Source organism: Salmo salar, chromosome ssa14, assembly GCF_905237065.1.
Source record: "Salmo salar chromosome ssa14, Ssal_v3.1, whole genome shotgun sequence".
Classification (NCBI taxonomy): Eukaryota; Metazoa; Chordata; class Actinopteri; order Salmoniformes; family Salmonidae; genus Salmo; species Salmo salar.
This window is the reverse complement of record NC_059455.1, coordinates 18,482,477-18,510,395: the sequence shown is the minus strand read 5'-3', so window position 1 is coordinate 18,510,395 and position 27,919 is coordinate 18,482,477. Positions and strand designations below refer to the sequence as shown.

The following is a 27,919-nucleotide window of genomic DNA, read 5'->3' as shown; positions in this document are numbered from 1 at the left end:
TGTGTATGAAGTGGTCAGGGTCAGTAATGTTATTTAGGAATAGAAGGGTTCACAGGTCTGCTCCATTGCCCTCCAAGTAGAGTCGGTATTTCCTGTGTGGGCGGTCCTAGACAAGAAGAAGTGACTGTAATTCGTCGTCCACTTTGTTGAAGGAAAAAAATATTTCGCCCTAGACTGAGGATCTATTGTAACGTGTTCGGGCGAGCTGCCCCTAGTAAAATAATTTACATTCTGCTTTTCCTCGACTTTTTTGTATCTTGAACGGGGCAAGCATAATTTTAAAAGGATAAGGCACATCACTGACACTTTGCGGTATTTCCTTTCGTGAATAACCGTTTTTTTTCTCTAGAAAAAGCGCACGGGATACTTTTTTTTTTCTCAGTAAATGCTGCTCTGATATTATAAACAAAGACAAAAACACGAGTCAAGGTAAGATTCTATACTTTATTTTCTCAAATGATTGTCCAGCATATCTGGTTAGGCTATGCCAATATTGTATAGGCTACTGAAATGTTCAAGGGATTCGACAAAGGGTATGATGAGGAATGAGTTGGGGAACTTTGGGTGGGGATAGCGGCGGCCGGATGGGGCGACGAAAAACCGAATGGCTATGTGAATTCACTCGTATCAAATTGGCTTACATCGGCATTTTTTTGTGTTTATCTGTAGCCTGCCAAGGTAAATTACTACATTGTTCAGCTTTAGGCCCGTATCATTACATTTTGACGCATTTTGGTTGGTAGACATTGTTTGTTTGTCCCCCATTGTCTGGAGGGAATGTAGAAGACAAGATATCAGAGCAGGCCTTCCTTCGTTACCATAGCTGAAATTTGAAGCTGACATTTTACGTTAGTCTACTATAAAATGTAGCCCCCTATGCCATGATGTAACTTAACGTTTTTTGAAGTGGATGTATATCGTGTCAAGAGTTGTTACAGACATTGTAACATTGTTGCCTCCATTGTCCAAAGTGGATTGGTTGGAAGGCCTGGGCTCTTGGCCACCGAGTGTCTCTCCCTGGGGTAACGTTTAGTCTAAAATGGACCATGTCAGTCAATATGTGGTAGTCTATGTACGTATATTTCTAATGTAATTTCACAGATGCTTAAACGGTAGTTTGTATCAAATAACTATAATTTTATTTGGGAGTGTCTCACAGCAGCCTTTTGATATAGAGAATCGGTTGTATGTCTTCAAATGGTAACTCATTTTCAACAACAAAAAATCTGTGTGTAAACTGTGGTTCACCATTTAGCATTGATTGAATCCAGAGACGTATGTGTTGTGAGTGGTTAGCTAGTATTTTTGTCATGTTTCAAATGTCATCCTATTCCCTATTCAGTGTATTACTTTTGGCCAAGGCCTATGGGGTAGTAGAGGTCTACATAAGGAATAGGGTGCCATTTAGGTAATGTGTACTACACTCATAATGTAGTTGAGTTGACTGTGTGCATTGAGACTGACAAGATAGGTCCTGCCTTTATAATCACTTCCTGTAAGAACAGTGTAGCCAGAGGCTGCGTTCTTCAGCAAATAAGGCGAAAGCGCAGGATGATTTGTTAAGCTGTGTAAAGCCTTCCGCATGCTTCGGTTCGGCTGGTGCCTTAAGTGAACCAATCGAGTGTGCTCGCATACTCCCATAAAAGACCTTAGCTTGACAAATGAGAAAAAGGTGGACAAACGGTACCATTGACATCTTGAGACACTGTAGCAAGTACACACTTCTTCAAAATAGTCAGAATGAATCTAAGATATCTAATGACATATTTATTGAGTTTATGTTTTTAGTCTACGATCTTAGTCACGCAATTTTATATATAACTATTTCTCAAGTGAAAACATTTGCATGAAAATGATTAATCTCTTGAATGACAAACACTTGATTGACGAATCCCTGCTGTTGACCAAAGGGGCGTAGACTTCGGGAACAGACTTTCGGCTTGTGTTCACGAACAGCCGAAAAACCCCTTGCCGAAGACCAAAACGAACAAAAAAGCTACAAAATGTCATCAGAATATTTGCACTAATTGTTCCGAACCGTTTCGGATAGGAAGCATGCAGACGCCTTAAGCATCGACACCAATCCAAATTGCTATTTGCTGTCTGACTGAGCCATTCTTGTCAATTTCTTATTTTAAGGATTAAAGTGTCTTCGTTTAATGGCCTTAGTCAGATTAATTGGGGTGAAATGAGTCTTTGATTAGGAGATCCTGTCTGATATCATAGACCTATAATGTTTAATGACATAGCATTACTGTCTCAAGGGAAGGAGTCAAGGAGCGAAACCCCCCCTTGCGTTTTATCTTGCGCCTGCACACACACACACACACACACACACAGTGGTAATTACATAAGTTCAGTCACTTCAGATGCTTCATAATAGCACACAGACAACAGGGTAGAAGTGGTGTTGGGCTAACCCAATGAGTCACTTCCCTTCCCTATATAATACAATATATGCCATTTAGCAGAAGCTTTATCCAAAGTGACTTAGTCATATGTTCATACATTGCCTTCTGTTAGTTACGTTGTTAGGACTTAAAGGGATAGTTCAGGATTTTAGCAATAACGCCCTTTATCTACTTAGGTCAGATGAACTCATGGTTAGCTAATTTTCCCCCAACATCGGACACTCTCTAGAGGTTGGAGGATTAAATCACCTCGAGCTCAACATTTAAATGGCCTGGAAAGTAATGGTACTTTTTGTGACTAAAGACACCCTTCAAGCTAGCTGACCACAGTTTATGTAAGTTAAGTTAGGTTTTGAGAGTTTTCAAAAAAAAGTCTATATATATATACACACACACACACATTTTTGTGGGACGTGCTGTATATTGTAAAATTAGGCTGTGCGACAGACCACACAATTTAATATCCAACTTTTTACCTAAATTATTCATACTCATTTATGTTAGTATTACATTGTTTTCTCAAAACATAAGATTAATCTGTAAAACAAATAATGAGTCATTTATTTGGTTACAACACTGAATAAGATGTTGTCGAAGAACCATTTTTAAGAGGCTACAGGAGTGCGCACCGGGCTACGCAATGAAACGTTGACAGGCAAGCAATCTTTTTTTTACCGGAAGGCTAGTCAACTATCTAGTAAACACTTTGGAGATGAGGTTGGTCTCTTTTTTTTTTTTGTTGAACAAAACGAAATGGATATATCTTATAATTTAACAAAATAGAAGGGACCGTATGCCGATAATACGGGACATATTCTTTTTTGCTGAACTGCTTATCAAAAAGTTACCAGTAGTAGTATTTACACTGAAATGTCAAACATGCTATTTGCTAACTTTTTTACGACACCAATCACAGAACATTGATGACTTGATCACAAGATAACACTGTTGAAGGTAATATATTTCTTAAACCCTGTTGAATATACCCATAATACGGGGTGCTACGCTACCATTTTTATGACGAACTTTGTTCATACTGGACTTAGAGGTAGTTTTGTAAACCAATGCTAAATAGCATCATAAAAATGGTATCCAAGTGTTAATCTGATTCTGGGAAAGAAAAATTCATCCTTCATTGCCAAATTCCCAAACGATCCCTTCAACAGCAACAATGGCACCGGGCTAGCCTAGGTTTGTGTCCCAACTGGCACCCTATTCCCTTGATAGTACACTACTTAAAAGTAGTGCAATATGGTCTCTGGTCAAAAGTAGTGCACTATAAGGGAGTAGGGTACCATTTGGGACGTTACACTAGGAGTGTCCGAATAATATCATACTGTAGTAGGCTATATGACTAATCTGTCATGGGGTCAAACGTCTCAGAGTAGGAGTGCTAGGATCAGCTCCCCCTGTCCATTGTTGTTCATTGTGATTTTAAAAATTCTAGACTGATCCTAAGTCAGCACACCTATTGTGAGATGCTTGATACATACGACCCCCTGAGTTGTCCGGCGGATTCAACGGATGACTGGCCAGTACTGATTTAATGGCATGTTGTTCAGGCTTGCTAGTCAGAAATGAGTCACATTGCAGGCTCAAATGAGTAGACCCCTCAGGCCTGGCAGTGTCGACTAGAATGAATAGGCTAGCCCTAGACCCTCATGGGGGAAGTTTGCATTAGTCATTTTATGTGTTTTAACTCCTATGTGTTCTGGATCTGGAACATGACTAAGTTGGAATGTGTTCTCTGGATACGATCTGAGATCACGATCAAGACCTACCCCCACCTCCTTTTCTGAGAGGAGTTACATGTTTGTTGTAAGTAATATATTTAGTCGGCAGGTAGCCTCGCGGTTAGAGCTTGGGCCAGTAACCGAAAGGCTGCTAGATCGAATCCCCGAGCTGACAAGGTATAAATCTGTCATTCTGCCCCTGAACAAGGCAGTTAACCCACTGTTCCTAGGCTGTCATTGTAAATAAGAATTTGTTCTTAACTGACTTGCCTAGTTAAGCAAAGGTTAAATAAAATAAAAAATATTATAATTGTAACGGGCTGTATGTATACTATTGACTGTCTCAGAGTAAGAGTGATGATCTAGGATCAGTTTTGTCTTTTACACCACAATGAATAGCTTTCATGGATGGGGGGCTGGTCCCTGATCAGCACTCCTACTCTGAGACCCTAGATACATTATGGCTTAGATCATGTCAAGAAGGCAGCTCTTGTTCACACCATTGAGTAGCCTACTGGCTTCTAGACGCCCCCCGTGAAAACACATAAAAAAATTCATTGGATTAAGCAGGAATTCCTCAGTTTAGGTTGTGTTTCCTCAGCATTCCCTTGTACTACCCAATGCTCTTCCTGATCCATCCACACAGTGCTGTTAAGGGAGAGCAGCATACACAGCAGTTGAATTAAAGGTGCAATATGCAGAAATAACTCAGCCTTTTCCTGGTTGCTAAAATTCGAATTGTTTGCTTAAATTCAGTTTGTGACAAAACAAGCAATGCAAAGTGTAGAGAATCATTACACCATCTAAACAGCTGTGAAATATATTTTCAATGACCAAAAATGTTGTATCTTCAGCTGTTTGAAGCTGGTGTATTAAAATCGGAACTGAAGAACGGAAAGCATAGAAATAGCGCACATAGAACACATCTGCCGCTTCTTATACTTGCTTTTGATGACATTGACAGATCTATAACTCAGATTTCTATGTGCATTTGGTCAGGTCACCCAAAAAGTTACATACTGCAGCTTCAAGGAAATGTACACATTTTCTGCTATGAGAGCTAATGCACAGAGGGAGAGAAAGAGAGAAGGGGCGGGGGGGTGAGAGTGCTCTGTGACTTACGCCAGCAGGTGGGAGTTGACAAGGAGAGTGGGGGTTGAGTGTCCGTGCACCTTATCGAGGGACAACCAGACTGCTAACCTAGAACAAACAATGTGGGGTTATCATTCATACCCCACCATTCACTCATTGAATGGGTTGATAATATTTTGATTCAATTGCACACGCAAATGTATTTTACACGTTAATCGACATAAGGAGTACTATAGAAATGTGCTTATTTTGTACACGTCCTTATTTGTGTGCAGCCTAAAGTGGTCTATTGACGATGGTGGTTTCATGTGGTTAACCAGCGAGGTGAGTGAGGCTGTGAGATGTGTGCACCATACTGGTGTGGTCTGTCTTTTTCTATATCACCGGATGCAGCTCAAACAGTTCATACCTAGATTAGCGACCACTTAGCAACAAGATGAAACCTTCCATAAACACAACCAACTGACTCGGTGGATAGGTGTTAGGCCTTGTACTGTCTCCCCCTCTCTAAACAGGATTGTGTTAATCATTACAAATGACTGCAATATGCTCCCTTTTTTAGCTGCCCCTTGAGCAAACATTAGGCCTAGGTTTGATGTTTGCTCAACATCTTGCGTATATTGGTGAGGTATTGACATGCATCTTAACCTATGCATTTTCTTACTTTAGCATCCATAATGCAAATAACTTTTTCTAAACAATTACACATCTCTATACAATTTTGGAGTGCAGGCAGTTTGTCGACTTTTGTACAGCAGACTAGCAAAGATGTTGACACATTCTGCATTGAGTCAAGTACACACGTAGCGACCTGCGTGTGTGTGCCTGAAGCTTCCATGATGTGTCCATTATGCTGGAAACCTACAGGCTGTTTTTAGATTCAAAACCAGGCCATTCTTACACAACTCAGCAGACTCTGACAGTGACCCAGTCAAGTAAGCAGTAGGAAAGAGTTTTATGGAGATATTCTTACTCATTTTCTACTGTCTGTTTTGCATAGGAATGTCAAGAATGTCACTCCCAAGGCTGGTGAGTGGGTGGAGCCTTATGCTTACATGCATAAGGGACAGATTCTCTTCATAGGGCAACTAGATGTGTCTGCAATGGAACGTTTGATGAATTTACATCACAGAGCGAGATAATATTTCTGGCCCCGAGGCGTACTTCTTTCAGCCAGGCTGTAGATGAAACCACCCTGTCTTCAATATGACCTGTCTGCATCCAATGACCGGCAGAAGACTGTAACAACGGTTTAGGGGATTGGGTTACCTCTAGTGTTCTCCCTAGGTACCCTTTAAGACCTATAGAAAACAATTTGTTTGGTCAGTGGTAGACTGTGGTAATATAATGTAGTTATTTCTTGAGTTCGGTTTGCATTGCAGTGACTGAGATGTGGTTGTCTTCCCTATCTTAGTTGAGTCTAAGTCGCTCTGGATAAGAGTGTCTGCTAAATGACCTTAATGGGATGTTCTTTACCTGCTAACCTAGGTCTTCAGTAGACCTTATATTTTTCACTGACAGTCAGTAGCCTAAAGCAGGGTTTACCAAACTAAGTCCTGGGCCCCCCCCGTGCACGTTTTGGTATTTGCCCTAGTACTACACAGCTGATTCAAATCATCAAAGCTTGAAGAGTTGGTTATTTGAATCAGCTGTGTAGTACCAGGACAACAAAAAAAAATGTGCGTGGGGTGGGGGCTGAAGGATAGTTCTGCCGGCTGCAACAGTTAGACTGCGCTCTCTCTGAACCTGACCATACAAAGCCATGATTCGCCATTGAGTTTTTCACACCAATATAAATATTATGCTCTTAAACATGCCATGACAGACAGCCTCTGTTCACAGTTGCAAAGCAACAGATTCAGAAACATCACCTTAAAATCCCTGAAATTCTTTGAGGATTGTACAGGTTTTTTCATTATAGTAGTAGTTTGAGCAAAGATTCAAGCAAATTGTAGCTGCAAAGGGCATGAAATTGACACTTCTCATCACATTTCCCCCTGTTGTCATCTCTTAAAGTAGACATGGGTTATTTCATCCCTACACAGATCACTGATTGTGTCCCATGACTGATATACTGTTTTTAGAAAATGGATATTCCCTTTCCCATGATCTAGTCCTCAGCCAAGATGAGTCATGTTTTCCCATGCTAAGAGAATGGATTTTCCCGACCGTTGACTGGGGCTGCGTGCACTACTTTAGAACCGGAGCCCTATAAGCCCTGTTCAAAAGTTGTGCACTATATATGGAATAGGGTGACATTTGGGATGCACCCTGGGAAAGGCTTACCACCACAGCAGACCAGCAGCACACCCTTAGAAAGTAGGCTCTGGATGCAGTTTTACAAATCAGATTGGATACTGTTCGATTGTGTGTATTTTGATGTAGCCAAAGACATCTGGTGATTCTTGGGCCTAGATTAAATTCCCTCTCAAACTTAACTGACATCCAGGTGGTTTAGAGACACACACACACACACACACACACACACACACACACACACACAAAATGCCAGAAAATGTTGCTCAATTGGCAGTATTGTCTCTTTTTTAGCTTTGTTAGTCAGGTTTCACAGTACCAGTTCTTCCATGTTAGGCAATCCGGTGTCGATTTTAAGGCGTCCGCATGCTTCCAAGCAGAAACAGTTCAGAAGAGTTTGTGCATATATTATGACATTTTGTGACTTGTGTTCTTTTTGCACATTGGTGAGTGTTTTTCGGCTGTCCGGGCACACATGGAGGCAAGCTGAAGTCGGTAGCCGAAGTCTACGCTCCTTTTTCGGTAATTGGTCAACAGTAGGGATTCTTCAACAATCTTTGTCATTCAACCAGAGACGACTCATTTTCAAGCACATTTTTTTTTTATTGAAAAATACTTCACCAAACATCTTAGATATAAAATTGCATGACTAAGATCTCTTCTGCAAAAATGTCAAAATTAATGACAGATTTCTTGAGTTATCTTATATTAATTCTGACTATTTTGAGGAAGTTTATACTAGCTACTGCGTCTCACAATGGACAAACAGTACTAGTGCCGCTTCTTTCTTGTTTTTTCAAGTGAAGTTCTTTTTAAGGGAGTTATGCAAGCAAGCTCGTTCGGTTCACCCTAGCAGAGTTTGGCTATGTGTCAGCCAAACTGACGAATGCTGATGCCTTTAGCCTAGGCTACCAATGTTTCTTCTGGATAAAAAGGGGGCTTAGGTGCTGGGTGTGGCAGGGGGCATTGCGAAGGGGGCGGTCAGCCCATGTGCACGGCTGGATTTTAGTGGCCCCATCTTGGTGGTGTAGGTACATAATTATTTTGAATTTATAAGCCAATTTCCTGCAATTCTACAAATTTCAATGAGGAGCTGAGAGGAAAAAGTAACTGTTTTGAAACATTGGTCCTGGCCAAAAGTAGTGCACTATATAGGGAAGAGGGTGCCATTTAGGATGTCGCCTAGATCAGTCAACCCCTTACAGTTTGGTGCTCTGTAGAGGATGATACCCTGAGCTGTAAACCAAGACGCTGTCCAGGAATGTTGGGGGGGAAGTCTGGATGGTTAGATTGCTGCTATTTGTGTTGCATCATGTTCAACTGGATCGTATTCGTTACTAATGCACAACAAACAAAAATGTGAGTTTCTTATTGGACACTTTCAGGTAGTCCTTCCATGTTTCAGTCCATTTTCTTCTGTTAAGTGTCTACAAGTGAATATGACCCTGGTGTCTCTCTTTTAGATGTAGGCTACGTCTACATCTAAAAGAAGCTCACTGAAGCTCTTTGGTGGCCTTCAAATTAGAGATGGCCTGGCCAGTACCCCCACGGGATGGGTTACTTTTACATACCTTGAACCTTTCCCCATTTTCTTACATTGTAGCCTTACTCTAAAATGGATTAAATAAATACAAATCCTCAGCAATCTACACACAATACCCCATAATGACAAAGCGAAAGCAGGTTGTTAGACATTTTTTCAAATTTATTAAAAATAAATAACATACCTTATTTACATAAGTATTCAGTCCCTTTGCTATGAGACTCGAAGTTGAGCTCAGATGCATCCTGTTTCCATTGATCATCCTTGAGATGTTTCTACAACTTGATTGGAGTCCACCTATGGTAAATACAATTGATTGGACAGGATTTGGAAAGGCACACCTGTCTATATAAGGTCGAAAGAATTGTCCGTAGACCTCCGAGACAGGATTGTGTCGAGGCACAGATCTTGGGAAGGGTACAAAAACATTTCTGCAGCATTGAAGGTTCCCAAGAACAATGGCCTCCATCATTCTTAAATTGAAGAAGTTTGGAACCACCAAGACTCTTCTTAGAGCTAGCCGCCCGGCCAAACTGAGCAATCGGAGGAGAGGGGCCTTGATCAAGGAGGTGACCAAGAACCTGATGGTCACTCTGACAGAGCTCTGGAGTTCCTCTGTGGAGATGGGAGAACCTTCTAGAAGGACAACCATCTCTGCAGCACTCCACCAATCAGGCCTTTACGGTAGAGTGGCCAGACGGAAGCCACTCCTCAGTAAAAGGCACATGACAGCCCGCTTGGAGTTTACCAAAAGGAACCATGCGCCTCTCGGACCATATGAAACAAGGTTATTTGGTCTGATGAAACCAAGATTGAACTCCATGGCCTGAATGCCAAGCGCCACGTCTGGAGGAAACCTGGCACCATCCCTACGGTGAAGCATGGTGGTGGCAAGCTGAACAACAGTTTTCAGCTGTGCTAACATAATGGCAAAAGGGTTTTCTAATGATAAATTAGCCTTTTAAAATGATAAACTTGGATTAGCTAACACAACGTGCCGTTGGAACACAGGAGTGATAGTTGCTGATAATGGACCTCTGTACGCCTATGAAAGATGCCATAAAGAATCTGCCGTTTCCAGCTACAATAGTCATTTACATCATTAACAATGTCTATACTGTATTTCTGATCAATTTGATGTTATTTTAATGGACAAAGAAAAGCTTTTCTTTCAAAAACAAGGACATTTCTAAGTGTCTCAACTTTTGAACAGTAGTGTATGTAAGTTCATTTTTTTTTTTACATATTTAAAAAAATATAAATTAGAAACATTTTCTAAAAATAGTTTTTGCTTATTCATTATGGGGTATTGTGTGTAGATTGGGGGGGGGGGGGATTTAATCAATTTTAGAATAGGCTGTAATGTAACAATGTGGCAAATGCCTGAGGTAGTTTGTGCATGCTTGTGTACAACTACATGTGGAATCTGTTCCAGAGACACAACTCCCTCAAATACTGCCCCTGCTGATCATTTTATCAAGAAAAGAAATACAGTACTGTGTGTACTTTTGAGATATTTGTAATGTGGGTAATGCTACAGTATACGATACCCAATAAGGCTGTTTCTGCTCTCTGACTCTCTTTAACCAAGTATTGTTGGCAAGGCAGACTCTCTCCGTTATTCTTTGTGTCTTTTACCGGGCTGAGAGAGGTAGAGAAATTGAGAGAGAGAGAGGGGCTGACTTCATAAGTGAGAGGAGAACTGGGCAGGATCCAGCCCGTCAGAGGAAATGTGTCACTGGGAGAGCGAGCGAGAAGGAGGAGGACTTTGGGGAGGCATGTAGCTGCCGGACCATATATGGGAGTAGAAGACCCACACCTCTCCATTCTCTGCTCTGTGTTAGGAAGCAGTGGTCTTGTCAAGAAATGTGTTCCAAGTGCCACCCGATTCGCTATATAGTGCAATACTTTTGGCGCACGCAGATATTTAGTGTGAAATTTAGGCAATGCTTATGAATAAGGCCCCAGATCTTCTCTGTATAGGGGTTAGCCCAATGTGAATGTTGGCCACCATGTTTCCAAGGTGTTGTAACAAAAATGATAAAGAATTCAGCTGCTGATTTTATTTTTTTCTTCTTGTCCATAATAGTTTTTTGTTGGGTTTTCTGTTGAGTGACTGGTGGTAGTTGTTGGTAGTGTTCTGAGTGCTACATTGGTTTCCTATTTATGTTGAACGTGATTAAGCTGCAGCAGCTCGAACAATGTCTTCCTTCAAGTGTTGATGAACACACTTAAAGCAAGGACTTTGACTCCTGTCCTCTGTGTTTCTCTGGGGTGTGTAGGTCCTTATCTGAAGATTACCGGACTAGATATTCCCGTCCCTGACTACCTTTGGCGTGCTTCAACAGCAGCCGTCTATCCCTACATGAAACGAACTTGCTTTGTTCGTGTTGTGCTGAATGCATTGCACACTTCTCAAAACACCCTATTGATATATGCCTAACCAAAAGTTAGATTTGGTCACATACAGGAAACGTATCTAGATGTTCTCACCGTGCAACGTACTCGCACTTAAAACCCTCCATCAAATGCTTTACCACAGCTTCACTGACATGCATATTCTACACTGCAACTTATAAAGAGGTCCTTTTGTAGGGCTGGGAAGATGCCAGTATCGCGATACTTGTTTATTATCTTGGCAAGGAAACAAAACCCGACGCATATTTAACTTCTTTAGGAAAACATTATGTTGTCATCCAGAGACATATATTTATTTCCCAAGCTATAGCACACAATGTTTTACATGCAGCAGGTTTGTAAGACCAAAGAGTCTTTTTATACCTATATCGCGATATGTTTTCCGTTACAGCCCTTTGTGGCTTCTTGCTTTTAGAATATGATATGTGCTTCACTCAATCCATGTCCAGTAGATTGAATTAATCCACTGTCTGTTTTGTCTCCTTTCAGATGGATCTGAAGCTACTTTCTATAGCAACATTATTAGGAATCCTATGTTTCTGCAGTGCACAGCAAGGTAAGGTCATTTGAGACACACAATGTTCTACATCTTGCTGTTTTGTCTGCTCTTTTGACTTATCTTTGATGCTCTTTGATGCACATTCTTCAGATCATGATAGTGTGGCAGTTAATTTCAGGATTGCATTATGCTTTGAGGAGGCCGGTTGTCCTAATGGGAGGATGTTGTGTATTCAAGAAATTGTCTACAGCTGCCTGGCTTCAGCAGCATGGCTCTCAATGGAATATATTGGAAGAAATGAAATTCCATGTTGAGCCAGCTAGAGAGGCAGCTTTAAATCATTTCTGCATCCCAAATGAACCTTATTTACAATGTAATGCACTACTTTTTGACCATAGTAGTGCACTAGATGGGGAATCGGGTGCCATTTATGACGCAAACTTTCTGAATGCTGCCTCTTGACAAATAGTTATGGCTGTTTCTTACGAAGTATTGCTTCTTCCTTTCAGAGGGCAGTGATTGCATCAAGGCAAATGCACAATCATGTGGGGAATGCATCCAGGTCGCAGAGAAATGTGGATGGTGTACAGACGCTGTAAGTGTGTCTTTTGATAAAGTTGTTTGAGTGCACACGCTCACAGGGGCAGAATGTTTCGACTTATCGAACTAGAAGCAGTTACCGCAACAGTGTTTGTATTTAGAGGTTAACAATGGCAGGGATATCATTCCAATACCAGTTAGAGAGCTTGCTGTGAAATGGTAAGGGGGGGGGGGGGGGGTGCAGGCAACTCAAGAGTATTGTAATGCAGAGCAGTTGTGAGTCACGTTACAGAACATAACTCACCCTGACGCTTCCTGTCATATCTTGCCTGGGGTTGTGTCCCAAATGGCACCCTATTCCCTACACAGTGCACTACTTTTGACCGGAGCCTTGTGGGGCCTTGTCAAATGTAGTGCACTATATAAGGAATAGGGTGCCATGTGGGATGCATGCCTGTTCTTCATCAAAGGTCAACAATGCAGGCTGCTGAAGAACTTAGTGCAGTCGACCTGTTTACCAATCTCAATGAGCAACACCAAATGTCAGGTACCTCGTTCAACACTGATGAAACAGAAACAAAAACTGACATATTTCTTTAGCAATAATGCCCATTATAAAATGATGTGTAATGGTTTGATTCAGAAAAATACCCTTTTTAAGAATGACGCCAGGCATAGTACTATTTCTATTCAGACTTGGCACATTGTCTGTGGCAAACCACTGCAGTGCCTTGTGAGAAATCATGTGCATCCAATCTAAACTTTGCCTGTTCCCGATGGAGAATGGCCTATTTTCTGTGTCCCAAATTTGCCCTATTCCCTACATAGTGCACTACTTTAGACCAGAGTCCTATGGGCCATGGTCAAAAGTAGTGTACTATATAGGGTTCCATTAGGGATGCAGGGCAAGTGTTCATATAGCTTGCACATGCAGGGTAATGTTAAATAGCTAGAGGACAGAACTCATTAAAATCCAAACCTCCAGGGCACTTCTAGTCAAGGGTCAGTCTTGAAAGGCATACCGTGTACTTCTGTATCTATGATAACTATTGTGAAAAGTCAATAAATAAATAAAGTTTGGGTTATTTGTCATCGCTAATGACAACGTGTTTTGTTTTCTATCTCTGTGCAGGACTTCCTGAAGCAGGGAGAGTCTAAGTCAGCCCGGTGTGATGAGCTGAAGTCCCTGATAACGAAGGGCTGCAGTAAGGCTAAGATCGAGAACCCCCGGGGCAGTATCTCCATTGACAAGGACAAGCCTGTCACCAACCGCAAGAAGGACGTGGCCGAGAAGCTAAAGCCTGACCAGATCACTCAGATCCAGCCCCAGAAACTCAGCCTCAACCTCCGATCCGGTAAAGAGTTACATCTGATCCTATAGCAGCGCAGGTCAGGAGTTATCTTGTAAGGCAAAATGAAAAAGATTAGATGGACATTGAGGAACTGATCCTAGATCAGCACTCCTACTCTAATAAGAGGTTTTGTGAATACTGGCCCTGCCCGGCCATGTAGCTATATGATACCATCTAGCAGGATATGCTAGGATATTAAATATTTCTTGAACTTTCCATTAACATGCCGTCATTGATGGCTATATCTAAATTGTCAGTCAGAATCCTGTTGCTGTTTGTATCATCTGGAATAATGAAGTCATCATGTTCTCTGAATCTGTTCCATTCTATTCTATTTCCACCATGCAGGTGAGGCCCAGACGTTTAAGCTGAAGTTCAAGCGGGCAGAGGACTACCCCATCGACCTCTACTACTTGATGGACCTATCCTTCTCCATGAAAGACGATTTGGAGAACGTCAAGAACCTGGGGACTGACCTGATGCGTGAGATGCAGGAGATCACGTCAGACTTTAGGATTGGTAAGACACATTCAACTTTAAAACTTTCAAAGTAAAACAACTCTTCGACCGTCTATAAAAGGTCTTCTTTATACAGATAGGAAGTTACTTGATGGGCATCTCTGCCTGTATCTAGGCCAGCTACAGGGTTATCAGCCGGGGAAGACCACTCCTCAATGTTTCTTTCCTGCCCCCCCCTGCCACCGCCGCTAGCCTGTCTTTGGATGTTAGATCTTGGTTTCCCGACTCCTGTCCTTCCTCCTTAGCTACAGCCAGATGCTACCCATTTCTGCCTCCTCTGCCAGCTCTTTCTAAACCTCGACTGTTTTCCTAACCAGGTTTCGGCTCATTTGTGGAGAAGACTGTGATGCCCTACATCAGCACCACCCCAGCTAGGCTGTTGAACCCCTGCACGAGCAATGAGAACTGCACCAGCCCCTTCAGCTATAAGAACGTGCTCAGGTTGACCGAGAATGGGCAGAAGTTCAACAGCCTGGTCAGCAAGCAGCAGATCTCTGGAAACCTGGACTCGCCTGAGGGAGGCTTTGATGCCATCATGCAGGTGGCGGTCTGTGGGGTGAGTGACCTGGCCTGGGCTAAGTGTGCTAGTCTCCGTTAAGGGCCTGTATTCATAAAGCGCAGAGTAGTACTACTGATCTAGGATCAATCAGTAGTACTACTGATGAAGTTAAATAAGATTACATGGACAGGGGGGACCTGATCCTAGATCATCACTTCTAATAGAAGACTCTTTATACCAGCCCAGAAGTACAGAAATGTTCCAAATTGGCTAGAATGGTTAATGATTGAAATAATAACATCCAGTGGAAAGTAGGGCTGTACCCAAAAAACTAAAACGTTGACTGTTGGTTTGACCAATCGGTTGGTTAAAAATTGAACATATATTTCTCCATATATAGACGCATCCTATTTAATCAAATCAACTATAGGCACTGAGCTTGTCTGATGCTTTAAGTGAACTGTTTGATTAAATAATTAAGACACACAAATGACTAGCGGGAGTCCGACCGCAATTGATTTGATTGTGCTGGACCTGGCTCAGACTTGCTGCGCTGTGTTAAAACAAAACTGCGAGTGACTGTGACTAGCACCCATTGTCTCTCTCTCCTCCCTGCTGTAGTGACCACAGAACACCAACAGTGTGTATCACACTGCCCGTGTTGCTGAAGCTGCAACATTATTGCAGACATTTCTGACTGAAAAGTTATTGAAATCCCTCATTTTGTTTAGAAAAAACATTCCCTCAACTCTTGCTCTCTTCACGTGACAGATGTATCCATCACATGCATGTGACCAATAGGGCGCGTGACCTATAGCATATCATAATCACATCAATAACTTGGTTAGAACAAACTCTGAACACCGTAACCCGTGACAGCAAAATGTATGCAGAGGATGTGACAAATAAACTTGAAACTGGGGAATATTTACTGGTTGCTCAGGAGGTAAAGGGGAAGTCAGATGTGTGGAATAAATTTGACTAGTTGTGGAAAATACTGGCGATCAAGAAAAAGGTGAGGAGCAAGCGCTGCGTGCGCCAAACAGGTGCTGTTAGATTACAATATATGTTTTTTGACTGTAAACAACATTAAATAAATAAGCGCACCAGAGAGTCTGTAAAGTTTTTTTTTGTACAGCCTTTCATTACAGCAAAGACAAAACAGTCGCAATCATTCGTGAATGCAATTTGCGAAATGGAACGGTTTAGGCCTATTTATTGTTTACGCTAATTTTTCAATGGTCGCTTTATTTTATTTTGAAACTAAAATGCTTGATTGCATTTCAAATCATGAATGACTCCTATGCTGTGATAACATGAACTAATACATTGATTGATACAGTAGCCTATGTAAGTATTAAAATATAGGCCTAAGTAAGACTAAACAGGATGTGCTCTTAGGCCTACAGCTCAATGGTGGTTATACAAGGATACTATAATAAGCCTACTAATGAAAACAATTATTATTATTATAATGATGATTATTATAATAATAGAAAGAAGATCAAGAAAATTAGGGTCATTATTAGAAATACAAATTCTGACAATTTAGAACAGTGTAAACAACACTAAATCAAATCTAAATAATACCAGAGAGGCTGGTCTAATGGAAAACAAGTGTAAAGCCTTTATTACAGCATAACAAAGATTAAAAACAGCTGAATTTGGGTACTTTTTTTATCCGACATGTGGTTGCCTGAGGCTTGGTGCGCACGGAATCAGTAGGCTATTAATCACACAGGCAACAGAATCAGGATCAGTCTTATTTCTGTAGATATGATGATTTATAAAGCCAGGCACATTACAGTTAGGCTATTGATTTATAGACCCAATTAAGTTGGTTCCTCCACAATTTTCTTAGACAATTAAGGCAAGGGCTGTTTGTCTCCTAACTCCGCTGCTGTCTCCCCCGCATTGTTCTCCACACCAATATGCTGGTTAACTTTGCTATTATGCTCATTGCAACATGGTCTAGGAAAAGGCGTCAATTTAACAGTGCACTGTGTTTCAGAACCGCGGACAGCGACCTCTGTCCAACGCGGGAGAAAGCGCATTTGTTATAAAATGATATTATTTTGCACCATTGTTTTTACATAATATAACCATTTCAATTTCAGTAGCAAATGTCTTACACCGATGGACTGTGCCATCCCCACGGCCACCACACTCCAAAAAGCAAGTTCTGCAGGCTCTAGTTTTGTCTAATGTTGATTATTGTCCAGTCGTGTGGTCCAGTGCTGCAGGGAAAGACCTAGTTAAGCTGCAGCTGGCCCAGAACAGAGCTGCACGTTTTGCTCTTATTTGTAATCAGAGGGCTTATAAATACTATACATGCCAGTCTCTCTTGGCTAAGAGTTGAGGAGACTGCATCACTTATTTTTATAAGAAATGTTAATGTGTTAAATCCCAAATTGTTTGCATAGTCAACTTACACACTTATCCCACCAGACATGCCACCAGGGGTCTTTTCATAGTCCCCAAATCCAGAACAAATTCAAGAAAACGTACAGTATTATATAGAGCCCTTATTGCATGGAACTTCTATTTCATATTGCTCAAATAAACAGCAAACCTGGTATAAAAAAACAGATAAAGCATCACCTCACAGCACAACACCTCTCCCCTATTTGACCTAGATAGTTTGTGTGTATGAATTGATATGTAGGCTACATGTGCCTTTTTAAAAATGTATGTAGTTCTGTCCTTGAGCTGTTCTTGTCTGATGTTTTGTGTGGACCCCAGGAAGTGTAGCTGCTGCTTTTGCAACAGCTAATGGGGATCCTAATAAAATACCAAATACCAATGGATCAGTCCATCAGATAGGTGTCTTATACACCATGATTTGTTTATACATTTGTTTGCTACTGCTCGACTAAAATGATCTTGGTCGACCAACAGCCTATCGACCAAACAAGCAACCAGTCGACTAAATTGGTTTAGCCCTAGTGCAAAGCATTACAGCAAAGAATTTTGATATATTTTGGAGAATTTATTTTTCGAGAGCTCTAATTGATTGTATTTGTTTCTGTCCCTCCCCCTGCAGGATGCCATTGGCTGGAGGAACGTCACTCGTCTGCTGGTGTTCTCCACTGACGCTGGCTTCCACTTTGCTGGAGACGGCAAACTGGGCGGCATCGTTCTGCCCAACGATGGAAAGTGTCATCTGGAAAACAACATGTACACCATGAGCCATTACTACGTAAGAGTTTCTCTGTATACTATATACTCTATACCTTCCAGACATTTTGTATTGCATTTGTTGCATTATAGTTTATTTATTTAGTGTGCTGACCTCACAAAATGAATTTCCATGTGAACGGACAGTAAGGTTATCATATGGTATAACATGCTGTATGACTGGCTCGTCTCTCCGTGGTATGGATGGTTGGATGTTTGTTTTGACATTTTCATCTTGCATTTCTTTTCAATTGACAGGACTATCCCTCCATTGCCCATTTGGTCCAGAAACTGAGCGACAACAACATTCAGACTATTTTTGCAGTTACTGAGGAATTCCAGCCTGTTTACAAGGAACTGAAGAATCTCATCCCCAAGTCAGCAGTAGGAACCCTTTCCTCCAACTCCAGCAACGTCATCAAGCTCATTATCGATTCTTACAATGTGAGTTTAACCCCCTCGCTTTGACACCAGCTTTGACTTGGAATGGCTGTTTTGATGTGAAGCTAATAATTACTGTGCAGAAAATCAATACCTGGTATCTGTCCCAAATTTGCACCCTATTCCCAATAGTGTACTACTTTTTACCCGTTTTTTTTTTATTTATTTTTTATATTGACACATTTGGTTAACATTCTCTGTGTTTGGTAGTCTCTCTCATCTGAAGTCATTCTGGAGAACAACAAGGTGCCTGATGGTGTGTCCATAAAATACAAGTCCATCTGCAAGAATGGCGTGGTTGGTACGGGAGAGAACGGAAGGAAGTGCTCTAACATCTCCATTGGAGATGAGGTAAGTAAGAGCGAGCGCTGCCTTTCCTTGGTGGTCTGGTCTCTATTGAAATAGGGGTGGAGAATTTACATTTGTCAATGTAATGCATCTAGAAAAATGTGTAAACCATCCAAGACATTTTTAGGGGTTTACTATTGGAAAAACAAGAGGGAATATATTTGACCGTTACTCAACGTTTCAGCTCAGAGGTCTTTCTCAAGACCAGTCTCCAGGAGTTTACTAATGCCTTCTATCATCCTATCTCCTAGGTGTCCTTTGACATTACCATCGAGTCCCAGAAGTGTCCATCTAAAGGCAAGTCGGAGACCATTAGGATCAAGCCGCTGGGTTTCAATGAGGATGTGGAGATCGTCCTCAACTTCATCTGCGAATGTGAATGTTCCAAAGGTGGAGAACCTCTCAGCAAGATCTGCCACAATGGCAACGGGACCTTTGAGTGTGGAGCCTGCAGGTAGGCACAACATAAAACACTGGTTTGGGTTCTGATTTTCAGGTGTGAATTACCATAATGTTCTTCTGAAACTATACAGGTCATATTCACTAGGATCCATACGGAAGAAAAAGGACAAAGGGACTACATTAACTTATCCAATAAGAAATGCTTGTTTTCGATTTCCGCAGTGACATTTTTTGCTTCCATGTGCACTAATGAATACGATCTTGCTTTGGCTCAGGTGCAACGATGGACGTATCGGCAGACTGTGTGAGTGCAGCACAGACGAGGTGAGGACAGACGACCTGGACGGTAACTGTCGGAAGGACAATGGTACAGACATCTGCAGCAACAATGGAGACTGTGTGTGTGGAACTTGTGAGTGTAAGAAGAGGGAGAATCCCGAGGAACGGTACAGCGGGAAATTCTGCGAGTGTGACAACTTCAACTGTGACCGCTCCAACAACAAACTCTGTGGAGGTAAGACCCGTGGCTGGCCCTCTTGGTTTTCGTAGACATATTGTATTCATTCGACACTGCTGCGTACTGTAACATCTATAGAATGAACTACTGAAAGAACGTGTTTTTAAAATGTACAGCATATCATGGATCCTCCATTTTCTCCACCTCTTTCCTCAGCCATGGCCTACTGAAAGAAAATGTTTTAGTTGGATGATTCTTCAAAATGAATGGCTGCGTTGTGTAGGCCCAGCATAGATTCAATCTCTTAATTTCTCCTCCCCTCTACTAGGACATGGGCGTTGTGAGTGCAGGGTGTGTATCTGCGATGCCAACTACACGGGCAGCGCCTGCGACTGTTCCCTGGACACCTCCACCTGCCTGGCAGCCAACAAGCAGATATGTAATGGCCGGGGCACCTGCGAGTGTGGTGTCTGCAAGTGCACCAACCCCAAGTTCCAGGGCCCCACCTGTGAGATCTGCCCCACTTGCCCCGGTGTCTGCGCTGAGCACAAGTGAGCACATCGTCTCTTTATCTCCGTTATCGCCCACCCACAATGCTGACAGGGACTTGTGGATTTGTACAGTGCCTTTGGAAAGTATCAGACCTATTTACGTTTCCACATTTTGTTACATTACAGCCTTATTCTAAAATTGATTAAATGAAAATAATTCCTCATCAACCTACACACAATACCCCATAATGACAAAGCAAAAACAGGTTTTTAGAAATACCTTATTTACATAAGTATTCAGTCCCTTTGCTAGGAGACTTAATTGTGCTCCGGTGCATCCTGTTTCTACAACTTGATTGGAGTCCACCTGTGGTGAATTCAATTGATTGGACATGATTTGGAAAGGCACACACCTGTCTAAGGTCCCACAGTTGACAGTGCATGTCAGAGCAAAAACCAAGCCTTGAAGCCGAAGGAATTGTCCGTAGAGCTCCGAGACAGGATTGTGTCGATGCACAGATTTGGGGAAGGGTACCAAAACATTTCTGCAGCATTGAAGGTCCCCAAGAACATAGTGGCCTCCATCATTCTTAAATGGAATGGACAACCATCTCTGCAGCACTCCACCAATCAGGCCTTTATCGCAGAGTGGCCAGACAGAAGCCACTCCTCAGTAGAAGGCACATGACTGTCCACTTCGAGTTTGCCATGAGAAACAAGATTCTCTGGTCTAATGAAACCAAGATTGAACTTTTTGGCCTGAATGCCAAGCGTCACGTCTGGAGGAAACCTGGCACCATCCCTACGGTGAAGGATGGTGGTGGCAGCATCATGCTGTGGGGATGTTTTTCAGCAGCAGGGACTGGAAGACTAGTCAAGATTGAGGCAAAGATGTACAGAGGTCCTTAATGAAAACCTGTTCCAGAGCGCTCAAGACCTCAGACTGGGGCGAAGGTTCACCTTCAAACAGGTCAACGACCCTAAGCACACAGGCAAGACCACGCAGGAGTGGCTTCGGGACAAGTCTCTAAATGTCCTTGAGTGGCCCAGCCAGAGCCCGGATCTGAACCCGATCGAACAGAGAGACTTGAAAATATCTGTGCAGTGACTCTCCTCTTCCAACCTGACAGAAATTGAGAGGATCTGCAGAGCAGAATGGGACAAACTCCCCAAATACAGGTGTGCCAAGCTTGTAGCGTCGAAGACTAAGCTGTAATCGCTGCCAACGGTGATTTAGGAAAGTACTGAGTAAAAGGTCTGAATACTTATGTAATACAATTATTTTCTTTTATAAATCAGCAGAAATGTCAAAAGAATATTTTTGCTTTGTCTTTATGGGGTAGTGTGTGTGTGTGTGTGTGTGTAGATTGAGGGCAATACATTTTAGAGTAAGGCTGTAACCTAACAAAATGTGAAAAAGGTCAAGGGGTCTGAATACTTTCCGAAGGCACTGTATAACCTGGGGAAAAAACTTGTTTAAGACGATATTGTAAATAAAAAATAAAGACAATGATAAATCAGTTTTTATTTGTCTTAATACCTATCTGTATGGCCATAGCCTGACCATGTTGTTGTCCTCTCTAAAAGGGAGTGTGTTCAGTGCCGGGCCTTTGAGACTGGAGAGAAGAAGGACACGTGTCAGAGGGACTGCAACTATTTCAACCTGATCAGAGTGAAGGATCGGGACAAGCTGCCCCAGCCAGCTGACCAATCCTACCCCTTATCCCACTGTAAGGAGAGGGACGCCAACGACTGCTGGTTCTACTACACCTACGCCGTCAGGAACGACACAATGAGGGAGGTCTACGTGGTCGAGACTCTGGGTGAGTGGATGGCTGGTGCTGCACCACTGAGGAGCAAATATCTTTGATCACCTTTTAACCAGGGCCCCTATAATCTCTGGTCAAAAGTAGTGCACTACAAAATGACGTAGTGCACTACGAAGGGAATAGGGTGCCATTTGGGACAGAGCCAAAGTGTAGGCCTATAATTTACATTTTATTTGGCGGACGCCTTTCAAAACACAAGTACATAGTCCATTGTATATGATTAACTGTAAATGCATAATGTTGCCATGTGTGTTCCCTGCTGTGCTCCAGAGTGCCCAGCGGGCCCTGACATCATCCCCATCGTGGCTGGCGTGGTGGCGGGCATTGTGCTCATTGGCCTGGCCCTACTGCTCATCTGGAAGCTGCTCATGATCATCCACGACCGCAGAGAGTTCGCCAAGTTCGAGAAGGAGAAGATGAACGCCAAATGGGACACGGTAAGGCATCCTGTTGGATCACACCAGCACAGCCAGCTTTCAAATAAGAATATTAACTTTTATATTATTTCACTGTTCAGATATCTGGGGTTGCATTCATAAAGTGTCTCTGAGTAGGTGTGCTGATCTAGGATCAGTTTTGCCTTTAGATCACAATGAATAAGATTGCATGGACAGGGGGGCCTGACTCTAGATCAGCACTCCTATTCAGAGACACTGGATGCATACGGCCCCTGGTCTACTCTTGAAATGGGAGATGACTTTCTGTCCTAAATTAACTAACGTGTGTATATAGATATATATATGAGGGCTTACTGCTTGTGATTACAGAGCTCATTCATCCAGCATTCCTTTTACGCCTATCTCAAGACATGCACTTCATTGCCTTGGTTATCTGTGCGAAAACCAACCGTTATATTTGTGCCTTGGTTATCTCTTTGGCTACATCTCCTGTTTTCTGTTTTGTGCCAACAATGGCAGCACAGAAACCTGGCTCTGCCACGCTGCTCAGCCTGAGACAGACTTCATTCACTGAGGGAGTGGCCTTTCCTCTATGGGCATTTTGCTGGCTAGGCTAGGAGTGCTGCCACTATCTGTCCACTCATCAGTACTTCATGCCCATAATAGGCAATGAAGCTGAGGGAGAGGGTGTGCTTGGTCACCAACAGAAGAAAGCTCAATCCAGCCGCTCAGTGTGCTCAAAGTCATAGCAACAGTATTTCATGTTTATAGTAGAATGACAGAGCACTTGTGTGCTGAGGAATTGCACAGCTGAGAGAGAATATAGCCTCTGGTCGAGTCCCAAATGGCTCCGTATTCCCTAAATAGTGCACTACCTTTGACGAGAGCCCCCGTTGGCCCCGGTCAAAAATGGTGGTACTGGTCAAAAGTAGTGGTAGTGCACTATAAATGGAATATGGTGCTATTTGGGACTCGACCTCATTCTCAAGAGCATGGCTATTGCTAAACCATTGGGGTTGGATATGTTTGTATTCTGAATGATGGATAGACCGCTAGTTGGTAACCCTTTTCTGATTTCTTTGTCCCTCAACCATTACTCCCTCCATCCTGTCATCTTTTACTGCTTACTTTCTTTTCATGCTCTTTCTTGTTCTTTTCTCTGACCCTGTCTGTCTCATTGTCAACCATAGCAAGAGAATCCTATATACAAGAGCCCTATAAATAAGTTCCAGAATCCAAGCTATGGGCGTAAAGGCGTGGTTCTATAAGTCTACGTTTGTATTACCTCTCTCTCTTTTCCCTTTTCCTGCATGTACTTTACTTTCCCCTTGAAGTGTTTTGTGATTCAGTTTTGCATCTTTTCTTCCACCTTTTTCACTGATATACACTGCTCAAAAAAATAAAGGGAACACTTAAACAACACAATGTAACTCCAAGTCAATCACACTTCTGTGAAATCAAACTGTCCACTTAGGAAGCAACACTGATTGACCATACATTTCACATGCTGTTGTGCAAATAGAATAGACAACAGGTGGAAATTATATGCAATTAGCAAGACACCCCCAATAAAGGAGTGGTTCTGCAGGTGGTAACCACAGACCACTTCTCAGTTCCTATGCTTCCTGGCAGATGTTTTGGTCACTTTTGAATGCTGGCGGTGCTTTCACTCTAGTGGTAGCATGAGACGAGTCTACAACCCACACAAGTGGCTCAGGTAGTGCAGCTCATCCAGGATGGCACATCAATGCGAGCTGTGGCAAGACGGTTTGCTGTGTCTGTCCAGCGTAGTGTCCAGAGCATGGAGGCGCTACCAGGAGACAGGCCAGTACATCAGGAGACGTGGAGGAGGCCAACAACCCAGCAGCAGGACCGCTACCTCCGCCTTTGTGCAAGGAGGAGAAGCACTGCCAGAGCCCTGCAAAATGACCTCCAGCAGGCCACAAATGTGCATGTGTCTGCTCAAACGGTCAGAAACAGACTCCATGAGCGTGGTATGAGGGCCCGACGTCCACAGGTGGGGGTTGTGCTTACAGCCCAACACCGTGCAGGACGTTTGGCATTTGCCAGAGAACACCAAGATTGCCAAATTAGCCACTGGCGCCCTGTGCTCTTCACAGATGAAAGCAGGTTCACACTGAGCACGTGACAGAGTCTGGAGATGCCGTGGAGAACGTTCTGCTGCCTGCAACATCCTCCAGCATGACCGGTTTGGCGGTGGGTCAGTCATGGTGTGGGGTGGCATTTCTTTGGGGGGCCGCAAAGCCCTCCATGTGCTCACCAGAGGTAGCCTGACTGCCAGGTACCGAGATGAGATCCTCAGACCTCTTGTGAGACCATATGCTGGTGCGGTTGGCCCTGGGTTCCTCCTAATGCAAGACAATGCTAGACCTCATGTGGCTGGAGTGTGTCAGCAGTTCCTGCAAGAGGAAGGCATTGATGCTATGGACTGGCCCGCCCGTTCCCCAGACCTGAATCCAATTGAGCACATCTGGGACATCATGTCTCGCTCCATCCACCAACGCCACGTTGCACCACAGACTGTCCAGGAGTTGGCGGATGCTTTAGTCCAGGTCTGGGAGGAGATCCCTCAGGAGACCATCCGCCAACTCACCAGGAGCATGCCCAGGCGTTGTAGGGAGGTCATACAGGCACGTGGAGGCCACACACACTACTGAGCCTCATTTTGACTTGTTTTAAGGACATTACATAAAAGTTGGATCAGCCTGTAGTGTGGTTTTCCACTTTAATTTTGAGTGTGACTTCAAATCCAGACCTCCATGGGTTGATAAAAATAATCAATGGAAATCCAATTTATGTGATTTTGTTGTCAGCACATTCAACTACGTAAAGAAAAAAAAGTATTTAATAAGATTATTTCTTTCATTCAGATCTAGGATGTGTTGTTTAAGTGTTCCCTTTATTTTTTTGAGCAGTATATTTTCATTAAGAAAAAAACATTCAACTTCTTAAAAGCAAAAGCTGTAAAATAACCGTTTTCTCTTTTCAGTAGCGAGTTTAAACTTTCTGGTACAGTCTGAGGCAACCTGAAGAACACATTTGTCTAAGAAATGAATCACTTAATAAAACGGGATAAATATATTTTTTAAACTACAGTGGTCTATAGCTCACCATCCAATTCACGCTGCCTTATTTTAAATGGGTTAAGGTTTAACATGTATTTAACTGCATGTTGTTGTGTGCTCCATTAACATACTAGATTATAGGACAGGTGACTGCTTTGTTTGCAAGTCCCTATTGAAATGTTGAAAATCGTGTTGTCCAAATGGAGACGTGCTGCTCTGGAATTCATTTTAACCGAACAATTTGATATTTGAAGTGGTTCTAACCGAATGATTCTCTTTTTGGACTACATTCCAAATGGCACCTATGGGCCCTGGTCAAAAGTAGTGCTATGTATGTATGTATGTATGTATGTATGTATGTATGTATGTATGTATGTATGTATGTATGTCTAGTTAAATAAAAGGTTAAAATAAAATATAGGGACTAGGCTGCCATTTGGGACAAAGACAATGTAGCCATGATTATTCTTTTTCTCACTCTCTTTTTCCTTGTCTTTTGCAGGGTGAGAATCCCATCTACAAGAGTGCTGTAACAACTGTTGTCAATCCAAAATACGAGGGAAAATGATGGAGCATCCTCTCATTACAACACTGTATGCAAAATAATATTGGGGGGGTTTATGTTCATGGTTTGTTTTTGTAGTCACCAAATGATAGCAGTGCATTTTGCCACTATTTCAGTATGTTTTACTAACAGTTTTTTTCCTATGCATTGTTTGAATTGAAAAATTGTACAGTATGTATAAACTTGGGTTTTTACTTTTTTTTGTGGAACTTGGCAGAATGTTTTAAAACTTACTTTATTTTTGCCACAGGACTGGCAAGGTCATTGAAGGTGTGGTTGTGCCTTTCATAGAACCGTGGAGCCATTTCTGTTTTTGAGGGTGAAATTGGATGTCGATATGGGACAAGATACGTAGCGATAGCTGGCCATTAGGGCAGCAGTAAATTGTAATGTGTACAGTTTGTAGGAAATTCTGTGTAAAGCCATATTTTAGTCACAGAAAAGGGCTGGAAGCAAAGGTATGTTAATCAATTTATTCTTCAACCTGAACAATCAATTTAAATGTTTATTTTTTAAAGATATTGTCATGATATTTGTAAATCTTTATAAATAATGACATTAATGTACATTAGTAGTATTATGGGCTCCAGGTTTAAATTGTTTAGTTTTAAAGAACTCAGGTCCCTATTAAACTCTTAATTAATAGCGATGCCAAATATTATAGAACTCACTGCCTTGTTTGCAAACAATATGCCTTATTTTAAGTGTCTTGCTTCAGTTACAGAAATTGAGTTCTGAATGGTTTATTACTTGACCTGTATCCTCAGTGTTTTTCTTTTTACTGTTGAATAATTCTCTTCTAATTTAGATGGTGTAATCAAACTCTTCCATTGAATAATGGTGACTACATTTCAGTTAAAGATCAGTGTTAAGGGAGTGATGTCATTCAGATCTTTGTAGAATTTCAAACATCCCACTTAGTTGTAAGAACACAATCTCAACACTGTTTTTAAAGTGCCTTTTTATTTCACATTCACATTTTGCATTACTTTATTTCTGAAATTATTTATTAAAGTTCCAAAACAAATTACCCCAACATTGTTACATGCTGCATGTGTGTTCATTATTGTCCTTGCCCTTCTTTTTGTTAGAAAGATGCCAAGGAATGTTTGGCTCACTTTGGCCTAGGCTTTCAACTCACTGCTCATCTTATGCTACCCACATGTTTTCTGCAGTTTAACAGATGCATTTCACCGCTTATTTTTGCCAATTCATGCATTTTCCAACTCCGGATAAATCTCAGGACAGTGTCTCCTGATCTGAACAACAGAAATACAGCTGCCACTGTTTTCAGATGCTGCACTGCCTAATGAGTGATGAGCATTTGTAGATACTTGAGTCATATGGCATCAGCACTGCCACTGTAGCTAGGAGGAGGGGAACAAGGCCATTCCACAGGACACAGTTGGTGTTTACAGTGGGTTTGAACATTAGTATCAGGAGTTGGAAGCTCGGCTCCAATATAGGTTGGGAGAATGCCCAATCGTTGAAATTAGTTTTCTGTTGTGTTATTAAACCGTCTCCCTTGCAAAAGAGGTCTGACGTTTAGTGGGTCTTTCTGGTTCATTTTGTGAATAGTTCCATCACAGAATACAATTGTATAATTTGTTTCACTGATTTAAGTAAGTAAAGATGTAAGTAGTGTACAGATTGACATCTCTCCCAACCTGCAGTCAGGCACCAGCAGGCAGCATTCAAATAATATACTCATTTCCGTACTGCAATTGAAAGACTGCGTTTCTGCGTCTGTTTCATACTTGTATGTTAGGTGGTCCATTCCCAAGGTAATACAGAGGGCTTAGAATACCGTGTACAACAGATGGAACTTTCTCGTTTTTGAGCGTGAGCTCATCAACCCAGTGT

The 27,919-nt window shown here is 42.1% G+C and overlaps 1 protein-coding gene across 2 annotated transcripts; it reads left to right on the top strand.

The window, feature by feature from the left end:
* Positions 1-117: 117 nt before the first annotated feature.
* On the top strand, positions 118-27,092 carry LOC106568844 (integrin beta-1). 2 transcript variants are annotated; one of them, XM_014139565.2, is made up of 16 exons: positions 118-429; positions 11,943-12,009; positions 12,462-12,547; positions 13,625-13,847; positions 14,193-14,363; positions 14,681-14,919; positions 17,906-18,061; positions 18,298-18,483; positions 18,691-18,831; positions 19,080-19,282; positions 19,506-19,744; positions 20,016-20,238; positions 21,766-22,001; positions 22,278-22,444; positions 23,596-23,679; positions 25,994-27,092. In XM_014139565.2, the coding sequence occupies exons 2-15, from the start codon at positions 11,943-11,945 to the stop codon at positions 23,671-23,673; spliced, it is 2,415 nt and encodes an 804-aa protein (XP_013995040.1). In that variant the 5' UTR covers positions 118-429; the 3' UTR covers positions 23,674-23,679; positions 25,994-27,092. The 2 variants fall into 2 exon arrangements, with proteins under 2 accessions (XP_013995040.1, XP_013995041.1); XM_014139566.2 differs by lacking the exon at positions 23,596-23,679.
* The last annotated feature ends 827 nt before the right edge of the window (positions 27,093-27,919 follow it).

Bases quoted from the DNA above. Each gene is read 5' to 3' on its own strand.
- LOC106568844 (XM_014139565.2), top strand. From the start codon at position 11,943: ATGGATCTGAAGCTACTTTCTATAGCAACATTATTAGGAATCCTATGT. The intron at 12,548-13,624 runs GTAAGTGTGTCT...ATCTCTGTGCAG, and splicing joins GTGGATGGTGTACAGACGCT to GACTTCCTGAAGCAGGGAGA. The intron at 19,283-19,505 runs GTAGGCACAACA...GCTTTGGCTCAG, and splicing joins TTTGAGTGTGGAGCCTGCAG to GTGCAACGATGGACGTATCG.